The sequence below is a fragment of the Leptodactylus fuscus genome, chromosome 7 (genome assembly GCF_031893055.1).
Source record: "Leptodactylus fuscus isolate aLepFus1 chromosome 7, aLepFus1.hap2, whole genome shotgun sequence".
Taxonomy (NCBI): Eukaryota; Metazoa; Chordata; class Amphibia; order Anura; family Leptodactylidae; genus Leptodactylus; species Leptodactylus fuscus.
The window spans coordinates 115,921,545-115,942,665 of record NC_134271.1 but is presented as its reverse complement, the minus strand read 5'-3'; the positions used below and the strand labels follow the sequence as shown (position 1 = coordinate 115,942,665).

General features: G+C 39.5%; 1 protein-coding gene across 1 annotated transcript; it reads right to left on the bottom strand.

Annotated features, from left to right (window-relative positions):
• Window positions 1-15,740: 15,740 nt before the first annotated feature.
• Window positions 15,741-20,472, bottom strand: FOXA1 (forkhead box A1). The gene is made up of 2 exons (XM_075282849.1): window positions 20,074-20,472; window positions 15,741-17,853 (listed from the first exon to the last, which is right to left on the bottom strand). The coding sequence occupies exons 1-2, from the start codon at window positions 20,143-20,145 to the stop codon at window positions 16,645-16,647; spliced, it is 1,281 nt and encodes a 426-aa protein (XP_075138950.1). The 5' UTR covers window positions 20,146-20,472; the 3' UTR covers window positions 15,741-16,644.
• Between the last annotated feature and the right edge of the window lie 649 nt (window positions 20,473-21,121).

Below are 21,121 nucleotides of genomic sequence, written 5' to 3'. Positions count from 1 at the left end.
TTGCTCAGTTTTCCTGTAATTCTTAAAGTGTACCTCCAGTTATAGCCAACTTTCCATAACCCAACAGTGCATTTGAATATGAAAAACTTTGTAATATATCTTATTAAGGAGATCTGTTTCCTTCAACACTTATTAAGCTGTTCTTCTGCTCCTTATCTTCAATCTGACTGCTTCTTTACTTTATATTCATCTTTATATTCAGCCTCACACACACACCTCTATGGAGAAGGGAGGCGTGGAGTAGGAGGTTCCTGTTGGCTGGTTAATTGATTTATTGCCTTATTCTGTGCACTGGTAGCCTCTTATCTTCAAACCTAGTAGTGTTAAGAGAGCACAAAATAGCAGAATGTAGCTGTCATCCTATTCCTCCTCTCTTCATAGACTAATATGTACAAAGTAACTTTGCCTGAAAAGTGGAGAAGCAAACACGTTTCTTTAATAATATAGTGCAAAGTTTCTTATATTCACCTGAACTATGCATTTGAAGCACTGCCTCCATGAGACAAGGGTTGTCCCTCTCCCTCATTTTCAAAGATTGTCGTGACCTAAAGGCTTAATAATTGATGACCTATGCTTTGCATAGGAGATCACTGAAGATCAATAGGGATCTGGAAACTGGGCCCTCTCATTGAAAAGGAGCTGAGCTGAGAACAGGCCATGTGACTGATTAAGGTGACGTCACATGACGAGGAAGTGAAGGCTCAGCGTGTATTGCAGCAAATTCAAAGAGCTGGGTGGGAGAGATCTCAGGAATTGGAACCCCAACAATCTTCAATTAATGACTTATCTTAAGAAAAGGTCATAAATTAATAAATGAAATGTATGGGAGGCAGAAAAAAAAACAATAGCATTTTTGCAACAGTTTTTGCAGAGATCGCTTCAAAAAACTACTGCAGTTTTCTTCTGGCTGTCATAGAATTCAGTAGGGCAAGGTGGTGTCTACCTGGAGATAACTCAAGAGAGAAGAGAAATCAGCTAGAGAAAAATAAATCATTTACTCACTCCCTGCAACTGAATGGAATGGAGAATTGGGAGGAATTTTAAGAGGTAGATTCTGCCTCTAAATCCACTAGCAATATATTCTGTGTAAACATACCCATAGAGGGAAGGCTGTCAATCATTGAGTAAGACCGCCCACTGGACTCCTAAGCACAGGTATTTCAATCAATTCATTTTAGGTTATACTGAATCTTTTCCCATAAAACTACATCAAGCTTCTCATCACCTCATGCTTTATAAAATGTCCATAGATCAACCACATTTTCCATATAACAGGTTCTCTGTAAAGCCGTCTGACCACCAATCCAGATTAGTCACATAGTCATGTGCACGCAGGTCTCAGCAGACAACACATGAGTTACTCTATGAGTTATGGGAGGTTACTGAAAATTCTATCTTCCTACATTATGAGATTGAAGGATGGAAGAGCAAGTACAAAAATAAGTCAAATGATACACAATGCAACAAAAGGTAATAATAACAGAGACGTATACAAACAATACACATGTGATATGTATTGAATATAATATTGTGTGAAAATATTATAACATGTAGTAGCACTTTAGATATATACTGTATATAATATTGTGTGTAAATACTGTAATTTGCAGTATATATAGTATATGTGTAAATACTGTAATATGCGATAGCACTCTAGATATACATTGTATATAATGCTACATGTAAATATTGTAATATGCAGTAGCACGTTAGATATACATTGTATATAATATCATGTGTAAATACTGTAATATGCAGTAGCAGTTTAGATATATAATGCTTCGTGTAAAAGCTGTAATATGCAGTAGCACTATATATAGATGTAATATGCAGTAGCTATATATATATATATATATATATAGTATATGTGTAAATACTGTAATATGCAGTAGCACGTTAGATATACATTATATATAATGCTATGTGTAAATATTGTAATATGCAGTAGCACGTTAGATATTTATCGACATGCTTACATGTGCGCCACTTCCTTATCACCCTAGTATTCTCATCCCTGCCTTGTTCTTCCTTAGAGGAATTGCAGTAGATGTTAGACACCACGTCATATAACTTATCGCTGCCACCAAGCACTTAGCATTGTCAGTCACTGACTCCTCACTTTTTCATTCTTACTCTACAGTAATTGCTTTCCACAAGAAGGCCGCCGTCTCCTGCTTGTAACTTATTAACAAGTGTGACAAATGCCCCATTGGTACATGGAGTAACATTTATGACATTACTAATGTACTGCACCTTACCTAATGTTTTTACAACCACAACTCTTAATACTTCTTCTATCAAATCAATGACTATGGATTACTATGAATGCAGCACTGTTAGGGCTAGTCTGAGAAAAATGGGGCTCTAAGGAAGCAGCAAAGGAGCTCGCTGGTTGCCATAGTTAAGCATTTTTTTCTTGTATGTTTCAGGAGGCTTTCAGGCATTTTACTGCCATACAGTGACAAAATAATACTGCCATACACCACCCACGGGAACAAGGCTAGGCAATAACACGTCAACTGTTTTGTGATTACAACTTATCACAGAGGAAAGGCCACACCTGCCCAATACTGTAATGGTGCGGTATGTCCCTGTCTCTGTGCGCCTCATATTATTATGTGATCAGCGCCTTGTATTAGTTTTATCTGTGTGCATTTGGGGTGCTGCCATCTGCTCCCCTTATGGATTGTAGTTGTGTGAGTGGATATTTTATTATCTATAGCTCACTTTGCTGTGTTCTTTCTGTACTATACTGCAGTAGGGCCTGTCTGTATCCTACACAGCCATGTTTCATCCGGTAATGGGTAGATGTGGCCTTTTTTTGTGATTTTTTTTTTTTTGTATATTATGTCCTTTTTTTAGTAGCGTGTTTTGGAACTACAATTCCCAGCATGCGTACTTACTTTGCTCTTCTTGAAGCTCCTATAGGAGTTGGGAGTTGTAGTTTCACAGCACCTGAAGTGCTAAAGGTTGCTGATCCCTATACTAGAATATAATGCAACAATAATAAGGCAGTATTCAACTAATACATACTTAAACAGCTCATATAATAGAGCTATATAGCTCCCATCTAATACTGCACCTCTATTCCTCTATAACACCACTGCATAATTGTTTTACTTGGACTTTCCCCTTTAAGATAGGTTTTTCTTGTATACTGCAAGCCATGCAATGCGGCCATACATAATAACAGAATGCTGTCTTGTTTTAAGGAAATCCATTTGACAACCTTTATGACTGCTGTTGTCACCCCTTTCCCTCCTGAACAGCAAATCTTCCTAGAAATGCATTAAGACACCACCTCCTCTTTGGATAGCAGAAGGCAAGGTGATCATCCCTATGGGATCCTAACTGGTGGGTGTTTTGTCAATTTGGTTATAAATCATGCTTAGGATTGCACCATTTAGTGGACCTAAGTTCCCCATTTCTTTTCACCCAAAGAACCATGGCGAGCTCTAATAGTTCAGGAACCGGGACAAGTAGTTTACTTTCTACCTGATCCCTCTATGTCTACCCCCCTGGTCAGCTCATGTGTTTTCACTATGTAATAACATTATGTGCTGCACCAAGAGAATAACACCTAATAATTTGGATATGTGGCTGCTTAGTAATAGAGATGTCCCTGATCCAGTCTCAGTTAGATGCAGTAAGATTTTCTGTCCAGATCCGCACTGTTAGTCTTTTGTAATAGTTTGGATTGTCAGTGAACATGTGATAAGAAGGTGTCGTGTATATTTACAGACAAATACAAAGTCACAACATCATCAGCATTAAAGTGGATCCTGGGGGAAGACAGCAAAGTAAGAAGTTACAATGTATGAAATGTGACTATGGTAACAGAAAGAGATGACTTAGGCTAGGGTCACATCTGCTTTTGGGTTTCGGGAAACCTAATCCACATAAAAAAAACAGTTACCTTAGGAACCCGTAGACCCCATAGGCCTCCGCCTCAGTTTCCGGACCAAAAAACCCCGTGTGAACCGGGCCTAAGATGGCCATGAGTCCAACTAAACAGAAAGTGCTTCAGTGTTTTGTTGTTAAGTGTTAGTCTACATATAAATCCAGAATATGGCACATCCAAAAGACTGGAAAATCCCTTTAAGTACAGTATTACTTTATCACCCTGTATATAAATAAGTCTTTAAAGGGTAATTCCCATCTTAGTCTTTCACATCGTCTCTGCCCCACTAAGGTAGTTGGAAAATAAAAAAACGATATGTCTGTTCTATGCTGTTTGTGTAATTCCCATAGAGGTAAATGGGCACTAAAGAACCACACTGAGCTATGCTGTTTCTATAACTCCTGAAAGAAGTTAGTCACTTTCAGACCAATGTTGAGAAACGAATGTATTTGTTTGTACAATAAAAAGATATACAATTTTCCAATATACTTTCTGTATCAGTTCCTCACGGTTTTCTAGATCTCTGCTTGCTGTCATTCATTCTGTTACTTCTAGTGGATAAAACTCTGACCATGGTCATGTGATTTACGGTCCATGGTCATGTGATTTACGGTCCATGGTCATGTGATGTACACACAGGTGCACAGCTGATTACCAGGCTGATGTCTGATTATTGTGCTGTGACTATAACGAGCAGCACCTGTGTGCTCATCACATGACCATGGACTGTAAATCACATGACCATGGACGGTAAATCACATGACCATGGACCGTAAATCACATGACCATGGACCGTAAATCACATGACCATGGTCTGAGTTTTATCCACTAGAAGTAACAGAATGAATGACAGCAAGCAGAGATCTAGAAAACCGTGAGGAATTTATACAGAAACTATATTGGAAAACTGTATCACTTTTTATTTTACAAACCATAACATTTGTCTCTCAATATTGTTCTGAAAGTGGCCAACCCCTTTAAGCTATGGAACATAGCTGTACCATAACTCCTATTTACCGCCATGGAATTTATGGTACAATGTAGAACAAGCACTTTTGGCCATTTTCATAACTCCTGACCTGCTGAACAGGTGAATGATCCCCATATTTCCACCAAAACAGCTTTGACCCATTTAGGCATGGATCACACAAGACCTCAGAGAGTGTCCTATGGCACCAGCCTACAAACTTTTTTAAACCGCGGATGACTATAATACAAACCAATTTTCCTGTGATAGGGTTTGGGAGGGCGGCGTTTTCAGTGGTGGGGCAGGGTTGGGGTGGATGGATGGCTCATAGGAAAACATAATAAGATTTATCATTAATACATTGATCTATATTTTATTAAGGGAGATTTCTCTCCGTGTCCTTATAGTCCATATACTTATTGGTAGTATGGACTGCTCCCTTAATAAAAGTATTGATAGGGCGGGGGCCTTCACTCAATTAGGGGTGATATGGAGAGAGCTCCCTTAATAAGAATAGGTATGGCAGAGGGGATCCTTCCAGTTGTAGGCCATAACTGCACTACCTATACTTTATTAAGGGTGCTCTCTCCATATCCAAAACTGAGTTTATGGATATGGAAAGAGCTTCATAACTGTGTATGTATTACATATAGTGCCCTAATAGTTCCCACAATTAATGTAATATTATTAACTGGGGGGGGGGGCACTATATTGTATATATTGTATAAATAAATATAAATAGTATATTCAAAAAGAAAAAAAACAAACAACAAGATGGCCCGCACATCCCAGTCTTATACATTGATCTTCTGCTTCTCAGCAAATTCTACAATACTGAACATGAGGTTCTTTATATACATATTGATCAGGTGTATAAGCCCACTAGCCACTTCACAGCGACCTCTTTATAGTGGGTCCCTACTCTACTGGGTGCGGCGCTGCACAGCGACCACCACAACCACAACACAGCAGCCACAGGGGGAGCGACCCAGTGGTCCGGCAACACCCCTGCCACCAGACCAAGCCCCCAAGCTATGGGCCGCACCGCCCAACGGGCACAGCACCACAGAAGCAGCAGACACCATGCAGCACCACACCATGTGAACAGATCTCAAAACATTTATTTCTAGCATGTCTTGTTCCTCAAACCATTCCTGAACAATTTTTGCAAAAAGAACAAAGCCATGAGGTGACACAGCTTTCAATAAGTACTAACCAATACCAGGGCTACACCTCCTATGAGGCGACAGCCTCAGGCGGCGCCACTTAGCACATATTGATTAATCAACCCCTACCTGTTGGCTTATTCGGATATTTTACTCACTAATCCTGTCCAGCTTCCACTTCTGCCTCCAAAGGGCGCTGCAGCGTACTTCAATGTCCACGAACTGGAAGCAGCAGAAACCAGATGTGACTGGAGCGGGGATTGGTAAGTAAATTATTGGCTCGGAACTGTTGGAATAAACAAAAAAGTAGTGGCCAAACATGTGCAGCACCTGGGACAGTGAGTAAGAAACCCCCCAGAAAACAGCTATACTCACCTCTCCTGGATGTCAATCAGTCCTTCTGTGTCCTGACATCATGCGCTCTGGGATCACTGCTGACACCTCTGATTGGGTTTCATCATCAGGACACTCAGCACACCTCATGTGACTACTGAGGTCTAATCAAAGGCCTCAGCAGTGACCTCTGCTGTGCGTAAGGTCAGAGGTTGGATGCCGCAACATGCTACGAAGATGCCCAGGAAAGGTGAGACAAGGTGAGTAAAAGTGTTTGTTATTTTTCATCACCCTCAGACACTCCCTTATTATACTCTAGGATCTGAGGAAAAGGGGACCATAAACTTTGCAAGAGTCAGTAAAGGGGGCCATATACTGTATGGGGACTAATAAAGTGGATGTTATACTGTGTGTGGACTAGTAAAGGGGATGTTATACTGTGTGTGGATTAGTAAAGGGGATGTTATACAATGTGTGGACTAGTAAAGTGGATGTTATACTGTGTGTGGATTAGTAAAGGGGACAATTTACTGTATGAGGGTCAGTAAAGAGGATGTTATACTGTCTGGGAGACAATAAAGGGAATAAGGGGGCCAGTAAAGGGGCGTTATTTTGTGTGTGGGCCAAACAAGGGGAGTGGAGGAGCATGAGCTTTGATTTTCACTAAGAAGACCCCATCATGGAACCAAAGATTGCAAATTAGCTGGGTCGGGTGTTTTTTTTTTTTTTTTTTGTGGGTGCCTTTCTATAGGTCCCCTTAGGTTCACCCCTGCATTCCCTGAACACCCCAGTTACTTATTGGCAGATACTCTGCTTCATCCCAATTTGACCCGTGTCAGAGTTGATCAAATCCTTACGTTTGGCCATTTTACCTGCATTCAATTTACCTTAGAACATGGACTTCATGGCAGGAGCCAGTGTATGGGATAACTTCTATTATGATGTAGATGTGTCAGCATGTGCAGACTGTGTGGATGTAAGGTAAGGCTGAGTTCACATTGAGTTTTTTGGTCAGGATTTTGGTCATAAAAAATCCGCTCAGTGAAATTAGTGTGGTGTTTTTGAGGTGTTTTTTAGAGGTGTTTTTATAATGTGACCATACATTATTTCTTAAAGGGGCTCTATCAGCAAAATCATGCTAATAGAGCCCCACATATGCGTGAATAGCCTTTAAAAAGGCTATTCAGGCACCGTAAATCTTATATTAACCCCCGGTCCCATTTTTAAATAAAAGGATAAAAACATATATGCAAAACGTACTTGAACATGCACCCTGGGCGGGGGTGCACGATGTGACGTCAGCTTAGGGCACGCCTGCCTCTTCTGTCTTCTTGGAGTAATGCCCTCTGGTTCCGTGTCTTCTTCTGGCTTCTTCTCATGAAATCCCGCACCTGCGTAGTAGCGCTTCCCTCCGAATCGCTACTGCGCAGGCTCAGTCCCCGTAGACGTATGCAACAGTACTGCGCATGCGCAGTACAATCGCGAACTGCCATTAAGTGAAATGGCAAGTGAGTCTGCACAGTAGCGATTCAGAGGGAAGCGCTACTACACAGGCGCGGGATTTCACATAGGACTGTATGGTGAGGCATATTTTGGAGGAGGATTTTGAGGCAGATTCAGCCTAAAGATAGTGACTACATTGGTGCTATCACATAATACTGTCTGTGGGTTGCTACATTATAATCGGTGTAGCTTATGGCATGTACAGAGGACAGAGGCATATACATCTAGATTTTGTACAGCTATGCCTATTTCTTCTCGAAAGAATCCAAGACACCACTAGATTATCTCCAGGCGCTGATCTCCTCCCCTATTCCTAGCATTGCCCTCCCAGCCAGCAGAGAATGGGGGGTTTCTTTAGAGGTTTATAAGATGGATGTTTTAGGGAACTGTTTGATTAAAGCTTTGTGACAAAGCGAGGGCTGGGACCTTCATCCGAGCAAAGTTCAGACCTGTGAACCCTGCCTGACTTGTGTGAGCCAACACAGAAAGGGAAAGACATACATTTCCATATACTGACAGCCAGGTATAGACAAGCCAGCCCTACACAAACATAGGAAACACTACAAAATTCCACCGACATATTGACCCACACAGACGGACACTTGGGTGGCAAAATACTCAATAAATCACAAAACTAATAAAATATATAAACCTATAGACACAAAGGCATGTTGTACTGTTGAGTAACACCCTATACGTAGAATGTTTCTTATTTTAATTGACTTCTATTGCCTTTGTTTCTATTGTTCATACATTGAAGATCATAATGTTAATATGAAACTTTTTTGTATTATATTTAATAATTGTTTTATTTCTTTTTTTTTAGTAACAGCGCCACCTTTGTCCATGGGCTGTGACTGGTATTGCAACTCATCTGTATTGAAGTGAATAGGACCTAAGAGGGACTTGGTTTCTAAAATGAAAAAAAGAAACTGTTTTCTATCTCCAGACCACTCCAATAGAGTACATTGTACAATGTCGCTACTTTATGGTCATTTGCGCCATAATAATTGGGGCTTATATTGGTTTTCTGATAGTTCTGTTTTTGTATATTATATATATGGTTTATTCCCTTTCCTAGGTGGGAAATGGTAGTGTCACAGTACTATATATATATATATATATATATATATATATATATATATATATATATATATAGTTATATCTATTGTATAGATTATGGTGTAATTAAACTAATGTATTAATATATTCCGTCTTCATATGTATACTGCGCTGCAGAATATGTTCCTGCTATAGAAAGCAGGAGCAGAGTTATATCGGGAAGATCTTGTACACAGCTCAGTGACCTCTACCCCACAGACAAACAACTTTATGTGGTATAAGAAGAAGTATTTATTGTATAGTAAATCACTCTGTATAGGAAGATGACATCATCGTGCACTCAGCAGGCCATGTCATGGAGCCTCCACACCGCCTCCATATACTGCTACTGTTCTTCTATGTAAGATCAGGGCCCTATAGGCTTTTTCAGAGTAGTCACAGTGGTCAACCAACTGACACCTGGAAAATTAGGTGTATCCTTAAAATATTTTAGGCTGCTTTTTAAAAAAGTCAACAAAATTTTTGAACTAGCACACCCCACTTCTAAATGGCCTTCTAAAAGGCACCAAAAATCCAATGTGACCTCTGGAGTCCATCAACCGAGAAATGTGACAAATTTATCAACCAGTAAAAGACATTTTGATATATGTGTTGCAAAAAAAAAAACAAAAAAACTAGGAACAAAAAAAATCAAGAGAGTTAAAAAAAATATATTCTCATAATAACTGGAACTGAAGCCTAAACCGAAGTGTGAAAGCAAAACTTGAGTTCTATCCACTTAATGGAGTTAAATGAGAGTACTGTGTGCGATCAGTACCATAGAAGTGCTACTACTGCTGTATTCATAGATGGACCCCTGTTCTCATGATCGCTGAGGGTTCCAGAATATCCTTTAAGGCTAAGGCCCCACGGGACAGAAAAGCCGCGCTAAAGTGCTGCGGGAACAACCGCGGTGTGAACACATTGCGGTTCTTCCCGCAGCGCTTTGAACAGAAAATTCACAGTTTTCCTCCGCATACTTTCTGTTACAATTATATCTACGGGAAAGGTGCTGGCGTTTCCGTAGATATAATTGACATGCTCTGATTTTCAAAACAGCGACGGTTTTGGAAATCACAGCGTGTTCGCGCTGCAATTTTTTTCCGCAAAGTGGGCATGGGATTCACATGAATCCCATCCACTTTGCAAGTACTGTAAAACACCACGATTTTTCTGCGGCGTTTCCACCATGGGCAAATTATAGCGTTTCTGGCCCGTGGGGCCCTGGCCTAAGGCAAAGGCCCCACATTGCAGAAATGCAGCTTATTTTGTTGCGTTTTTTTGAGCCAAAGCCAGGAGTGGATTGAGCAGAAGGTAGAAGTATAACAGCATTCTATATATTTCCCATTCCTTTTTGTAGCCATTCTTGGCTTTGGCTGAAAAAAAAAATGCAACAACAAAAAGCTGCGTTTCTGCAACGTGGGGCCTCAGCACAAAAGGGAGTCTTCCAGCTTTCCCAGATATATTCAATTTATGTAAGTGAGGCAGTTGGTGCACTGGGGGACAACTGGATTTATACCCCTGGAGCACAGCTCTTGCCCTACCATCTTCTGCTTGTGCCACCTCATGAGATGTGAACTGATCCTCCAACTACTATGACATCACCCATCCTACCATAACAAGAGCAATGCTCCCAGGGCCTCATTTTTATGAGACTTCAAAGTTTCTATCCAAATCTACAAAAGTGACCTACATAACAAAGGTATGTTATTTATTACTGTAATATGCTCTGTAACGCGGTGATAGCAGTGGAATCTGCTTGGATGAGATTGTAGAGACTCCCTTTACCAGGTCAGGTTTTGAGGGAATAACTGAATTAGCAATACATATTACCCTTCGTTCACATCCGCGTTTAGTAATTTGTTCGGGGAGTCCACATGGGGACCCTCCCCAAACGGAATACCAAACGCATTTGCAAGCGATGTGCAGTAAAAGCACACGGACCCCATAAACTATAATGGGGTCCGTGTGCTTGCTGCGTGCTGCCTGCACGAATCATGCGGACAGGAAAGTAGATTGTGAACTACTTTCCTCTCCGCATGTTCTGTGTGAAGATCTGGCGGCAAGCACACGGACCCCATTATAGTGCATGGGGTCCGTGTGCTTTCACTGCACTGCACTTGCAATTGCGTTTGGTATTCCGTTCAGGGGGGTTCCCATGCGGACTCCCCCAAACGGATTACCGAAGGCGAATGTGAACGAGGTCTTGTAAGATTTGGAATTAAGGCTGATCTGAGAGGCCCACCTGACAGATTTGTTACAGAAATATCTGTCACTGTCCCATTTATGTGAATGGCGTTTTACACCAAAATAACTCATTTACAGTCCTATGAAAAAGTTTGGGCACCCCTATTAATCTTAATCATTTTTAGTTCTAAATATTTTGGTATTTGCAACAGCCATTTCAGTTTGATATATCTAATAACTGATGGACACAGTAATATTTCAGGATTGAAATGAGGTTTATTGTACTAACAGAAAATGCGCAATATGCATTAAACCAAAATTTGACCGGTGCAAAAGTATGGGCACCTCAACAGAAAAGTGACATTAATATTTAGTACATCCTCCTTTTGCAAAGATAACAGCCTCTAGTCACTTCCTGTAGCTTTTAATCAGTTCCTGGATCCTGGATAAAGGTATTTTGGACAAACAATTCAAGTTCAGTTAAGTTAGATGGTCGCCGAGCATGGACAGCCCGCTTCAAATCATCCCACAGATGTTCAATGATATTCAGGTCTGGGGACTGGGATGGCCATTCCAGAACATTGTAATTGTTCCTCTGCATGAATGCCTGAGGATTTGGAGCGGTGTTTTGGATCATTGTCTTGCTGAAATATCCATCCCCGGCGTAACTTCAACTTCGTCACTGATTCTTGAACATTATTCTCAAGAATCTGCTGATACTGAGTGGAATCCATGCGACCCTCAACTTTAACAAGATTCCCGATGCCGGCATTGGCCACACAGCCCCAAAGCATGATGGAACCTCCACCAAATTTTACAGTGGGTAGCATGTGTTTTTCTTGGAATGCTGTTTCTTTTTGGACGCCATGCATAACGCCTTTTTTTATAACCAAACAACTCAATTTTTGTTTCCAAAATGAAGCTGCCTTGTCCAAATGTGCTTTTTCATACCTCAGGCAACTCTATTTGTGGCGTACGTGCAGAAACGGCTTCTTTCTCATCACTCTCCCATACAGCTTCTATTTGTGCAAAGTGCGCTGTATAGTTGACCGATGCACAGTGACACCATCTGCAGCAAGATGATGCTGCAGCTCTTTGGAGGTGGTCTGTGGATTGTCCTTGACTGTTCTCACCATTCTTCTTCTCTGCCTTTCTGATATTTTTCTTGGCCTGCCACTTCTGGGCTTAACAAGAACTGTCCCTGTGGTCTTCCATTTCCTTAATATGTTCCTCACAGTGGAAACTGACAGGTTAAATCTCTGAGACAACTTTTTGTATCCTTCCCCTGAACAACTATGTTGAACAATCTTTGTTTTCAGATCATTTGAGAGTTGTTTTGAGTAGCCCATGATGCCACTCTTCAGAGGAGATTCAAATAGGAGATCAACTTGCAATTGGCCACCTTAAATACCTTTTCTTATGATTGGATACATCTGGCTATGAAGTTCAAAGCTCACTGAGGTTACAAAACCAATTTTGTGCTTCAGTAAGTCAGTAAAAAGTAGTTAGGGGAATTCAAATCAATAAAATGATAAGGTTGCCCATACTTTTGCACCGGTCAAATTTTGGTTTAATGCATATTGCACATTTTCTGTTAGTACAATAAACCTCATTTCAATCCTGAAATATTACTGTGTCCATCAGTTATTAGATATATCAAACTGAAATGGCTGTTGCAAACACCAAAATATTTAGAACAAAAAATGATTAAGATTAATAGGGGTGCCCAAACTTTTTCATAGGACTGTATATTGATGGACCTGTTTTGTATTCACAGAAATGTCTGCAAATAATCTGCAGCATCTGAATGGACCCTTAAGGTTCTTCTATTGGTTGACCAAATGAATTTTGTGATTGGAGATTGTTACAGGCCTGTCAGGTCTATGGGACCAAATCTAAACCATCCACAGCACCGTATGAACCAGTGATTTAGTGTCCCAAATAGCCCTGTCTTAATTCTGGCCTTAGCCACAATGAAAACAAATAATTTCATCAGACTCATCGCTGGTGCTCGCAGGCCCTGCGCAGCTGTTTGGTGCAGCCAGAAAAATACACCTGGGCTTCAGGCGCATGTGCCCCGAGCAGTCACGTACACTACAGCTGAGGTGAACTACTCTGGTTTCAGTAAAGGACTGTGCCAGCACCAGGAATCCCAGAGGCTAGGTAAGTATAAAGTGTTTGCTTTTCAACCTGGCAAGGGACACTAGCATAGGGCTGTTTGGGGACACTAAACCACCTGACAGGTTCCTTTTAATATGTGACAAACTCTATGATTCTGAGACAGTATATTTGTCTATAAGTTTGGTTATGTATAACATTCTTAATATGTCAATGATCATTATGACATGCTATTTCATTATATCAGTATTATTTGTTATAGAAGAAATAATTCTCAGGCCTTGGATAAAGAAATGTCATTTTTCAACACTATCACACTGCTTAGTACCAGATCATTTTCTAGAGATTCCAATAAAGACATTTTGTATATACTATAACATAACATGAGAGGTGGCAGTGAATACAGTCACATATGTCATTCTTAAATCAATTTACTGTATTCATCCATCTAATCTATCTCATGTATATCTATCTACCCCCTCTTCCTATCCATCATCTATCTATTTATTTATATATCTATTCATCCATGTATTTTCTATCTATCTATCTATCTATCTATCTATCCATGTATTTTTCTACCTATCTATTTATCTATCTATCATCTATCTATCTCATGTATGTCTAAGACTATCTAGTTCCTCTTCCTATCCATTATCTATCTATCTATCTATCTATCTATCTATCTATCTATCTATCTATCTATCTGTCTGTCTGTCTATCTATCCATCCATCCATCCATGTATTTTTCTACCTATCTATTTATCTATCATCTATCTATCTATCTATCTATCTATCTATCTATCTATCTATCTATCTATCTATCCATCCATCCACCTCGATGAGAGCAGCTCTCTGGCTTGCCGCATTGCAGATAGGTGATACACAGGACTCTCAGGTATAGTTCTCAGCAGTAGATATTTTAGTACAACACCCCCCATGCCCCCTTGTCCCACCCTCTAGTAATATAGTCAGATCAGATTAAACCAAAATAACTTTAGAAACGTTACCTGGACACTGACAGTACATAATAACATCAAATATCTACTTTCTATCACGATTACCCATTGCCATATTTTCATCTCCTATCTGTATACCTCTATGTATTATTACATGTATCTTTCTTCACTAAACAGTGTATCAGCAGAGAGGAACATTTTCTATGACAATAGTCACATGAACCAATGCGTTGGGTGAAGATCAGATCCTGGTGTTGGGGGCTGAGCAGTCACATCCCATCCCCTCTCCTACAATGTCCTACACTGTCTCACAAGCTTTCCCTAGGATTCCTTGTGTAGATGCAGAACATGAAGCCTCCACATTGCTGTGTCCTCATGTACAATCTATTGTGCCTATTACAAGACATAACTTTTACTGGTTTACTTGGGATGATTTTGTCAGTTTTATATTCACAGAAATTTCTGCAAATAATCTAAATATATGTCAGTTTATACACCAAATTATTTGTCATTTACATAGGACTGCAGATAAATCTGTTAACCAATTATTAAACAGCAATAAAATAGGAAACGTCACATTCAGCTCTGCTACATCTCTATAAATTCTGCTTTCCTATGAAAAGGCAAATAAAAAATGATGATGATAATAATAATAATAATAAATTCACTTCTTATTAAAGTGAAAGCAGTTGTTTTTGCTTCCCAAACACACGGTTGTTTTTTTCTTTCAATTATATTTTAATGTTTTTGTGGGTTTTTTTTTTCTGTAGTGCATGATTTTAGTTTATTTAGTCACTTTTTATATATTATTATCGTACCTGTCCCTCTCTGCTCCACTGATGTGTGGGACTAAGAATCCCTGCATTAAATAACTACAATATTTCTATTGCTTTCTACTGTCGGAAATAAACTTAGATTCAAGTCAAGTTGCATCTACCCAGCTATTGAAATTTTTTTTATATATATATATATATATATATATATATATATATATATATATATGTGTGTGTGTGTGTGTGTGTGTGTGTGTGTGTGTGTATATATATATTAAACTATATTAATTTCAACTAATGATACATATTATATATATGCATACATACACATACATATGTAGTGTTAATGAATAAAGTTTAACATAGATATATATATATATTTTATATATATAATGTAAATTTATAAATAAATGTTATATATATATATATACTATCGGCACAGTAAAATAATATCTCGGCATAATAAAATAACAATTGCAACAGAAGAAAATAATAAATTGTTGCCCTTTTCCTATCCCTGAATATCTTGATTATAGTTATTTATAAATTTGTTTCATTATCTTTAACACTTCATAGAAAACATTCTAGCCTAGTATATATATATATATTTGTGTGTGTGTGTGTGTGTGTGTGTATATATATATGTCTATGCTCACGATGAATATACTGAAGTGTATTCACACACAATACTGTTACCGCATTGCAAGACACAGACTCATTCCTCACGTGTGTATTTATATCTTTGTTTTTATTTTTTGTTTGTTTTTTTTTGCTTTTTAAAAATCAAAATACTTTAATTACAATTGCATTTATAAAATTAAACTTATTTTGAACAATTTGCTTTTTTATTGAACCATTCATTAAACCATTTCTTATGAAAACCAAAGCGGGGGAGAAAAAAAAATACATGCAATAAATTACGAGTATCCGGGGAAGAAAGAATAATCATTTCCATAAAAAAAAATAACCAGTAAAAACAATAGGGGGTTAAACCCCTCTCCTGCCCCTTGGGACCAGAAAACCTCTAGGTAATGTTTTTATATATGGGAACAGTCAGATGGGGTATGTGGTGACCCCAATAGAGACTGTAAGGTTTGCTCATGAAGTGACCTATGTTTCTTGGTATAACACTATAAGAAATAAAATACAAACAAATACAATAAAAGGAAAAATCGTTTATAGCAAAATGGGATTTTTTTACTGCCAGGCTAAAGCACTATGGCACAGCCCCAATATCCAGTTATTCCTCCCAGTAACAAAATAAAATCCAGCCCAGGTCACCCGAATGACATAGACCTGAAGCAAAGTAGAAATGTAACTTTTCACAGCACAAATGTCCTTCACAATTTTGGAGTAAATATATATATAAAACCATAAGATGATTTTTTTTTCCAATTATTACTGCCCCAGAAACCCTCTTGTGTAAACGTGTCTAGAAACCGATAGACATTTAGCAATATATACAGGATAGACAGTTTCTTAAATACAACCAGATGCAGCTTAGTTGACCTCTGTGCTTTTTATATTACATGGACAGATCTCCATAAACTGCAGTTCTTCTCTTTCCAATAACATTTTGTGAAGCAATAGGTTAATAAAGTAACAGTCAGGTATACAAATGTGGTAGGGGGAGGGATGATTAGGATGTATTAAGGACTGGCCTGGAGTAGACCCCTTGATAGTATGTAGGCTCCAGTGCTGATGGCTCTATAGTCCCTCTTCCAGACATAGAGGCTCCCCCAAGGGACATGGCTGGCAGGGCCCCACCATAGGAGGAATACTGCTGCAGAGCCTGCTCATAAGCTTTGTAGTCCAGTTTGTGCTGTTGTTCAGAAGAAGACATCAGGTTGTTGATGGAGAAGGGGTGATTGAAGGAGTAATGGGGGTCTCCTTTGAGGTGAAGGTGGGACTCGTGAACTAAAGAGTGAGGGGTGTGAGAGGGTATAGGTGATGGACCACCTGGTACCTGTGGCTTCATGTCTCCATTAGAACCACCATGCTCCAGGGACTGCGGGCTGCTGGAGGGGTTAGACATGGACGAATTGCTGTCCATTTGGCTGGGCTTGCCGTGTACCCGGTGTAAAGGGGATGGAGAGCCAGACTGGTCCTTCCTGCCATCTTGTGCCCCTTTGCCACCCTGTTGCTTTTCACACTTGAACCTCTTCTGCCTTCGGAGATAGCAGCCATTCTCAAACATGTTCCCAGAGTCGGGGTGCAGTGTCCAGTAGGAGCCTTTGCCAGGTTTATCTGGGGACCTGGCCACCTTAACAAAGCAATCATTAAAAGACAGAGAGTGCCTGATGGAGTTCTGCCATCTCTGCTGGTTCTGCCTGTAGTAAGGGAAGAGGTCCATGATCCATTGGTAGATCTCACTGAGGGTCAGCATTTTACTGGGGGCCTGCTGAATGGCCATGGTGATCAAGGAGATGTAGGAGTATGGGGGCTTGGCATGGGGGTAACTTCTCCGAAAAGTTTTAGTGTCTCTTGTTCTGTTTATATTGGAAGGGGCATAAGCCATGGGGCTCATCCCTGAGTTCATGCTGGAATACGGGCTAAGACTGCTCATGGAGGCTTGCTGGGCTGACATGGCGTTCATACTGCTAGGACTAAGAGCTGTGCCCATGGTTGGCACTCCAGAGGCCATGCCATTCATAGCTGAGGACGATCCAGCACCCATTCCTGACATGCCACTGGGACTCAAGCCTGGTGCTAGCCCTGAGTTGGCATACGACATGTTAAAAGATCCCGGGGTCATGTTGTTGCTGGAGCTCATGTTATTCATGGTCATGTAAGTGTTCATAGGAGCCAATCCTTGAGTCATGTTGTTAACCGGGACTGAAGAATATGCCTGGTGGGAGAGCAAGACAGAAGAGTCAAGACTTGTCAATGTCGTCCAATACACCCCGACATGATCGGTCCAATCCACTGCATAGAGTTATAAATCTATACTATGGTGTAATAATTTCAGGTCCTTATTAATCCAATATTCAGCATTGTCACCCCCTTTTAAATAAGAAAACACATAGACTGCAGTATATTGGCTCATATAGCTAGGTAATGGATCCATGATGGAAAATCACCTATACATTTTAGGACCGAAATAGATCCTAGAATAACACCACAATCAATACTACTATTAACACTAACTATATAATAATAATAATAATAATAATAATAATAATAATCACAATAATGATGATGACGTATATAATATAATAAGATACTGATGAGAATCATGTTTAATAAAAAGTGCAACTTTGTTCATTTTTGCTTCTTTTTATTGACTATATTTTCCTATGAACAATTTCTCTCTTTATATATTATGCATCATGCGAGGCAAAAATATTGTAGTCCTGTTATCTTTATTGGCTAAGTATCAAAGGTTTCAGAGCTACAATGCGTTTGCGTTTATTTTGCACAAAAATATCGCATCATTTTGTTCTGGCTGACATGGTACTGCAGGATTTGACATAAAGTATCCCACAACTACATATATAAAGGCAATTAAATAATAATTGTCCCTTAAATTTCACTTTATTTCTGGAAAAAAATAACTTGCCCATTACAATTGACCCGACAACAATGACCCGACCACCCCGGTTGTTGTGTTTTTTTTTTTTCTTGCTGATCCCTTACCTACCTTACGTGTTTCAGGTTTATACATAGAATGTTTCATTGTTAGCTAATTCCCAGGTATACAATGTAATCTTCTGACTCCAGATAGATGTTCATTAGACATTGTTCAGTTCTGGAGTTACACTGAATATCCTATTGTATTTCCCTTACTATAAACAATAGGGTTTGGGGCTTAACATCACATATAGGTGACAATGAGGTCTAATTATTAAAGGACAGGTAAATACCTGGCTTCCCCTTACAGGATAACACATTGCAATTGTGCTCCGTTATGAGAATGTAGGTTCTAGGGTTTCAGAGGGGAGTACGCAACAATATAACAATATACACTATTACTATATACTATTAATATCAATTATATATATATATGCACAAGACTTCAAAGATAACATCTACGGGGGCCTAAAAAAGTGCTCCTAGAAGTTTTTCACTTTCAGACTGTCCTACAGTATCATCGGCTCCCTCCAAGCCTGTTCCACTGAACTCTCACCAATATGGCTCATATATCAAATACCCTAAATTACATTATACATGAAGAATGATCACAATAAGAACGCTGGGTTATAGTCTGGGAGAATAATGGGATTATCACAAGGCATAAAATTGGGAATTAGGAACCTTCTGTAAACCCTATCCCTGAAGAGGAGGGGTGATAGTACATGTTCCTATAAAGGACCAGAAGTTAAAAGAAGTTTTCAAAGCTTAGTAAACTAGAAACTGTAAGGTTTACACAGGTCATGACTAGAAGAAACCTTACTAAATGCTTCATATCAGAATAGAGTCTGCTAGGTCAGAGAACAACCTTTAGGTTAGATTAGGGTCTGTGGGATGAGAGAATAATCTGCACATTAGAGTAGAGACTATTAGATTAGGGAACAACCTTCAGGTTAGATTAGGGTCTACTAGATGAGAGAATAACCTTCAAGTTAGATTAGGGTCTGTGGGATGAGGGAATAATCTGCAGAGACTACTAGATAAGAGAACAACCTTCAGGTTACTTTAGGGTCTACTAGATGAGAGAACAACCTTCAGGTTACTATAGGGTCTGGCACATGAGAGCAGACTTCAGATTAGATTATGAACGACTAGAACAGATTAAAATCTGTCTCTAACCTATAGAAAACTACTATGGCTACCCTTACATTCCTGTTGGTTGAAAACAGAGGAGAACATGGGTTTTCGGGCATCTAAACACTTCTTGAAATTAGACCCCTTAGGGAACAAACTTTGAGATAGGGCTATTATCTAGAAGAACTGGTTGCACTAAAGTTATACCTAGCTGCGCTATAACTAAGACGATACCAAGTAACACGACAAGTAGGAAGGAGTTGCAAAGAGTTTTTCTTATAAGACTTGGCAGCATTAGATGGACAGTTCTTTAGGTGACAGAAGAGAAGTATAGTAGTCATTATAAGGAATCAGCCCCTCTTACCTCTGGAGTCTCCTGGTAGTAGTTGCTCCAGTCTGTTGTCTCATGTCCTTCCATTTTGACAATTCCTAACATCCTGGATCCCAAATGCCTATATGAAACATTCAGCCCACTAGTCCGAGAAGTGGAGGGGGAGAAGCAGCAGGAAAGGTGACCAGGGGAGGTGGTGATGAGCAGATTGACAGGCTGCTCTGCTCTGTGTCCCCTAAATCAAATGGCAGCAGGAGGGGAACTGGGAAAGTGCAGAGTGAGCTGATGTGGATCTTACGTTGAAGAAAGGACTTCCCTCTTCCTTGTCTCTCCTCCTCTTCTTTCCTTACTCCCTCCTTCCTCACACACGTCTCTCCATGAGCTGGCTGCACCTTATACACACAGCACAGAGAACTACACCTGTCCTGCACCCATGGGAGAGTACACTGAGCAAAGTTCTGTACAAGGGAGGCCCCAGGTATAGAAATGTGTATCCAGGTGACCCCCCCACTACTAATAACAAACCAATGGTGGGGAGAGGTGAGGAACAGCCTCCTCCTGCTGCATGGACAGAAATACACGGGGGATTAAGGGAAATACAGGGAGAAATTCTATAAGAAAACTAAAATTGTCTAAACAATAATAAAATTATAGTGGAGATAATAATATAAGAAACAATAATATTAACCACAACAATACAATAAAATAATAAAGAATCCTAACAATAGAATGGAGAGAATAATAATGGAGTTTATTATCTGTTGTTACAGTTAATGGATTCACACCTAGTGTAGGTTGTCTATATTATTAGTCTTTTATTATACTCTATTTGCATCCTGTAATATGGGATATTTATTTTTATTGTATCTTTACATATCTATAATAATAACATTAAAACCATAATCTAATCTAGTGTGACCATATTATTTATATATTGCAGAAACCAAGCCTATTATACTTTAATACGGTTTCCATAACCAGCTGTGGAACTACAAGTCTCAGAAAATCTTCCTGGGAGTCTCAAATAGAAAGACAGCTGTTAAGAAAAGGGAGTTCTCTTGTATGTCACATCGAAGTAGTA

Bases quoted from the DNA above. Each gene is read 5' to 3' on its own strand.
- FOXA1 (XM_075282849.1), bottom strand. From the start codon at position 20,145: ATGTTAGGAATTGTCAAAATGGAAGGACATGAGACAACAGACTGGAGC. The intron at 17,854-20,073 runs GTAAGAGGGGCT...CTCTCCCACCAG, and splicing joins ACTACCAGGAGACTCCAGAG to GCATATTCTTCAGTCCCGGT.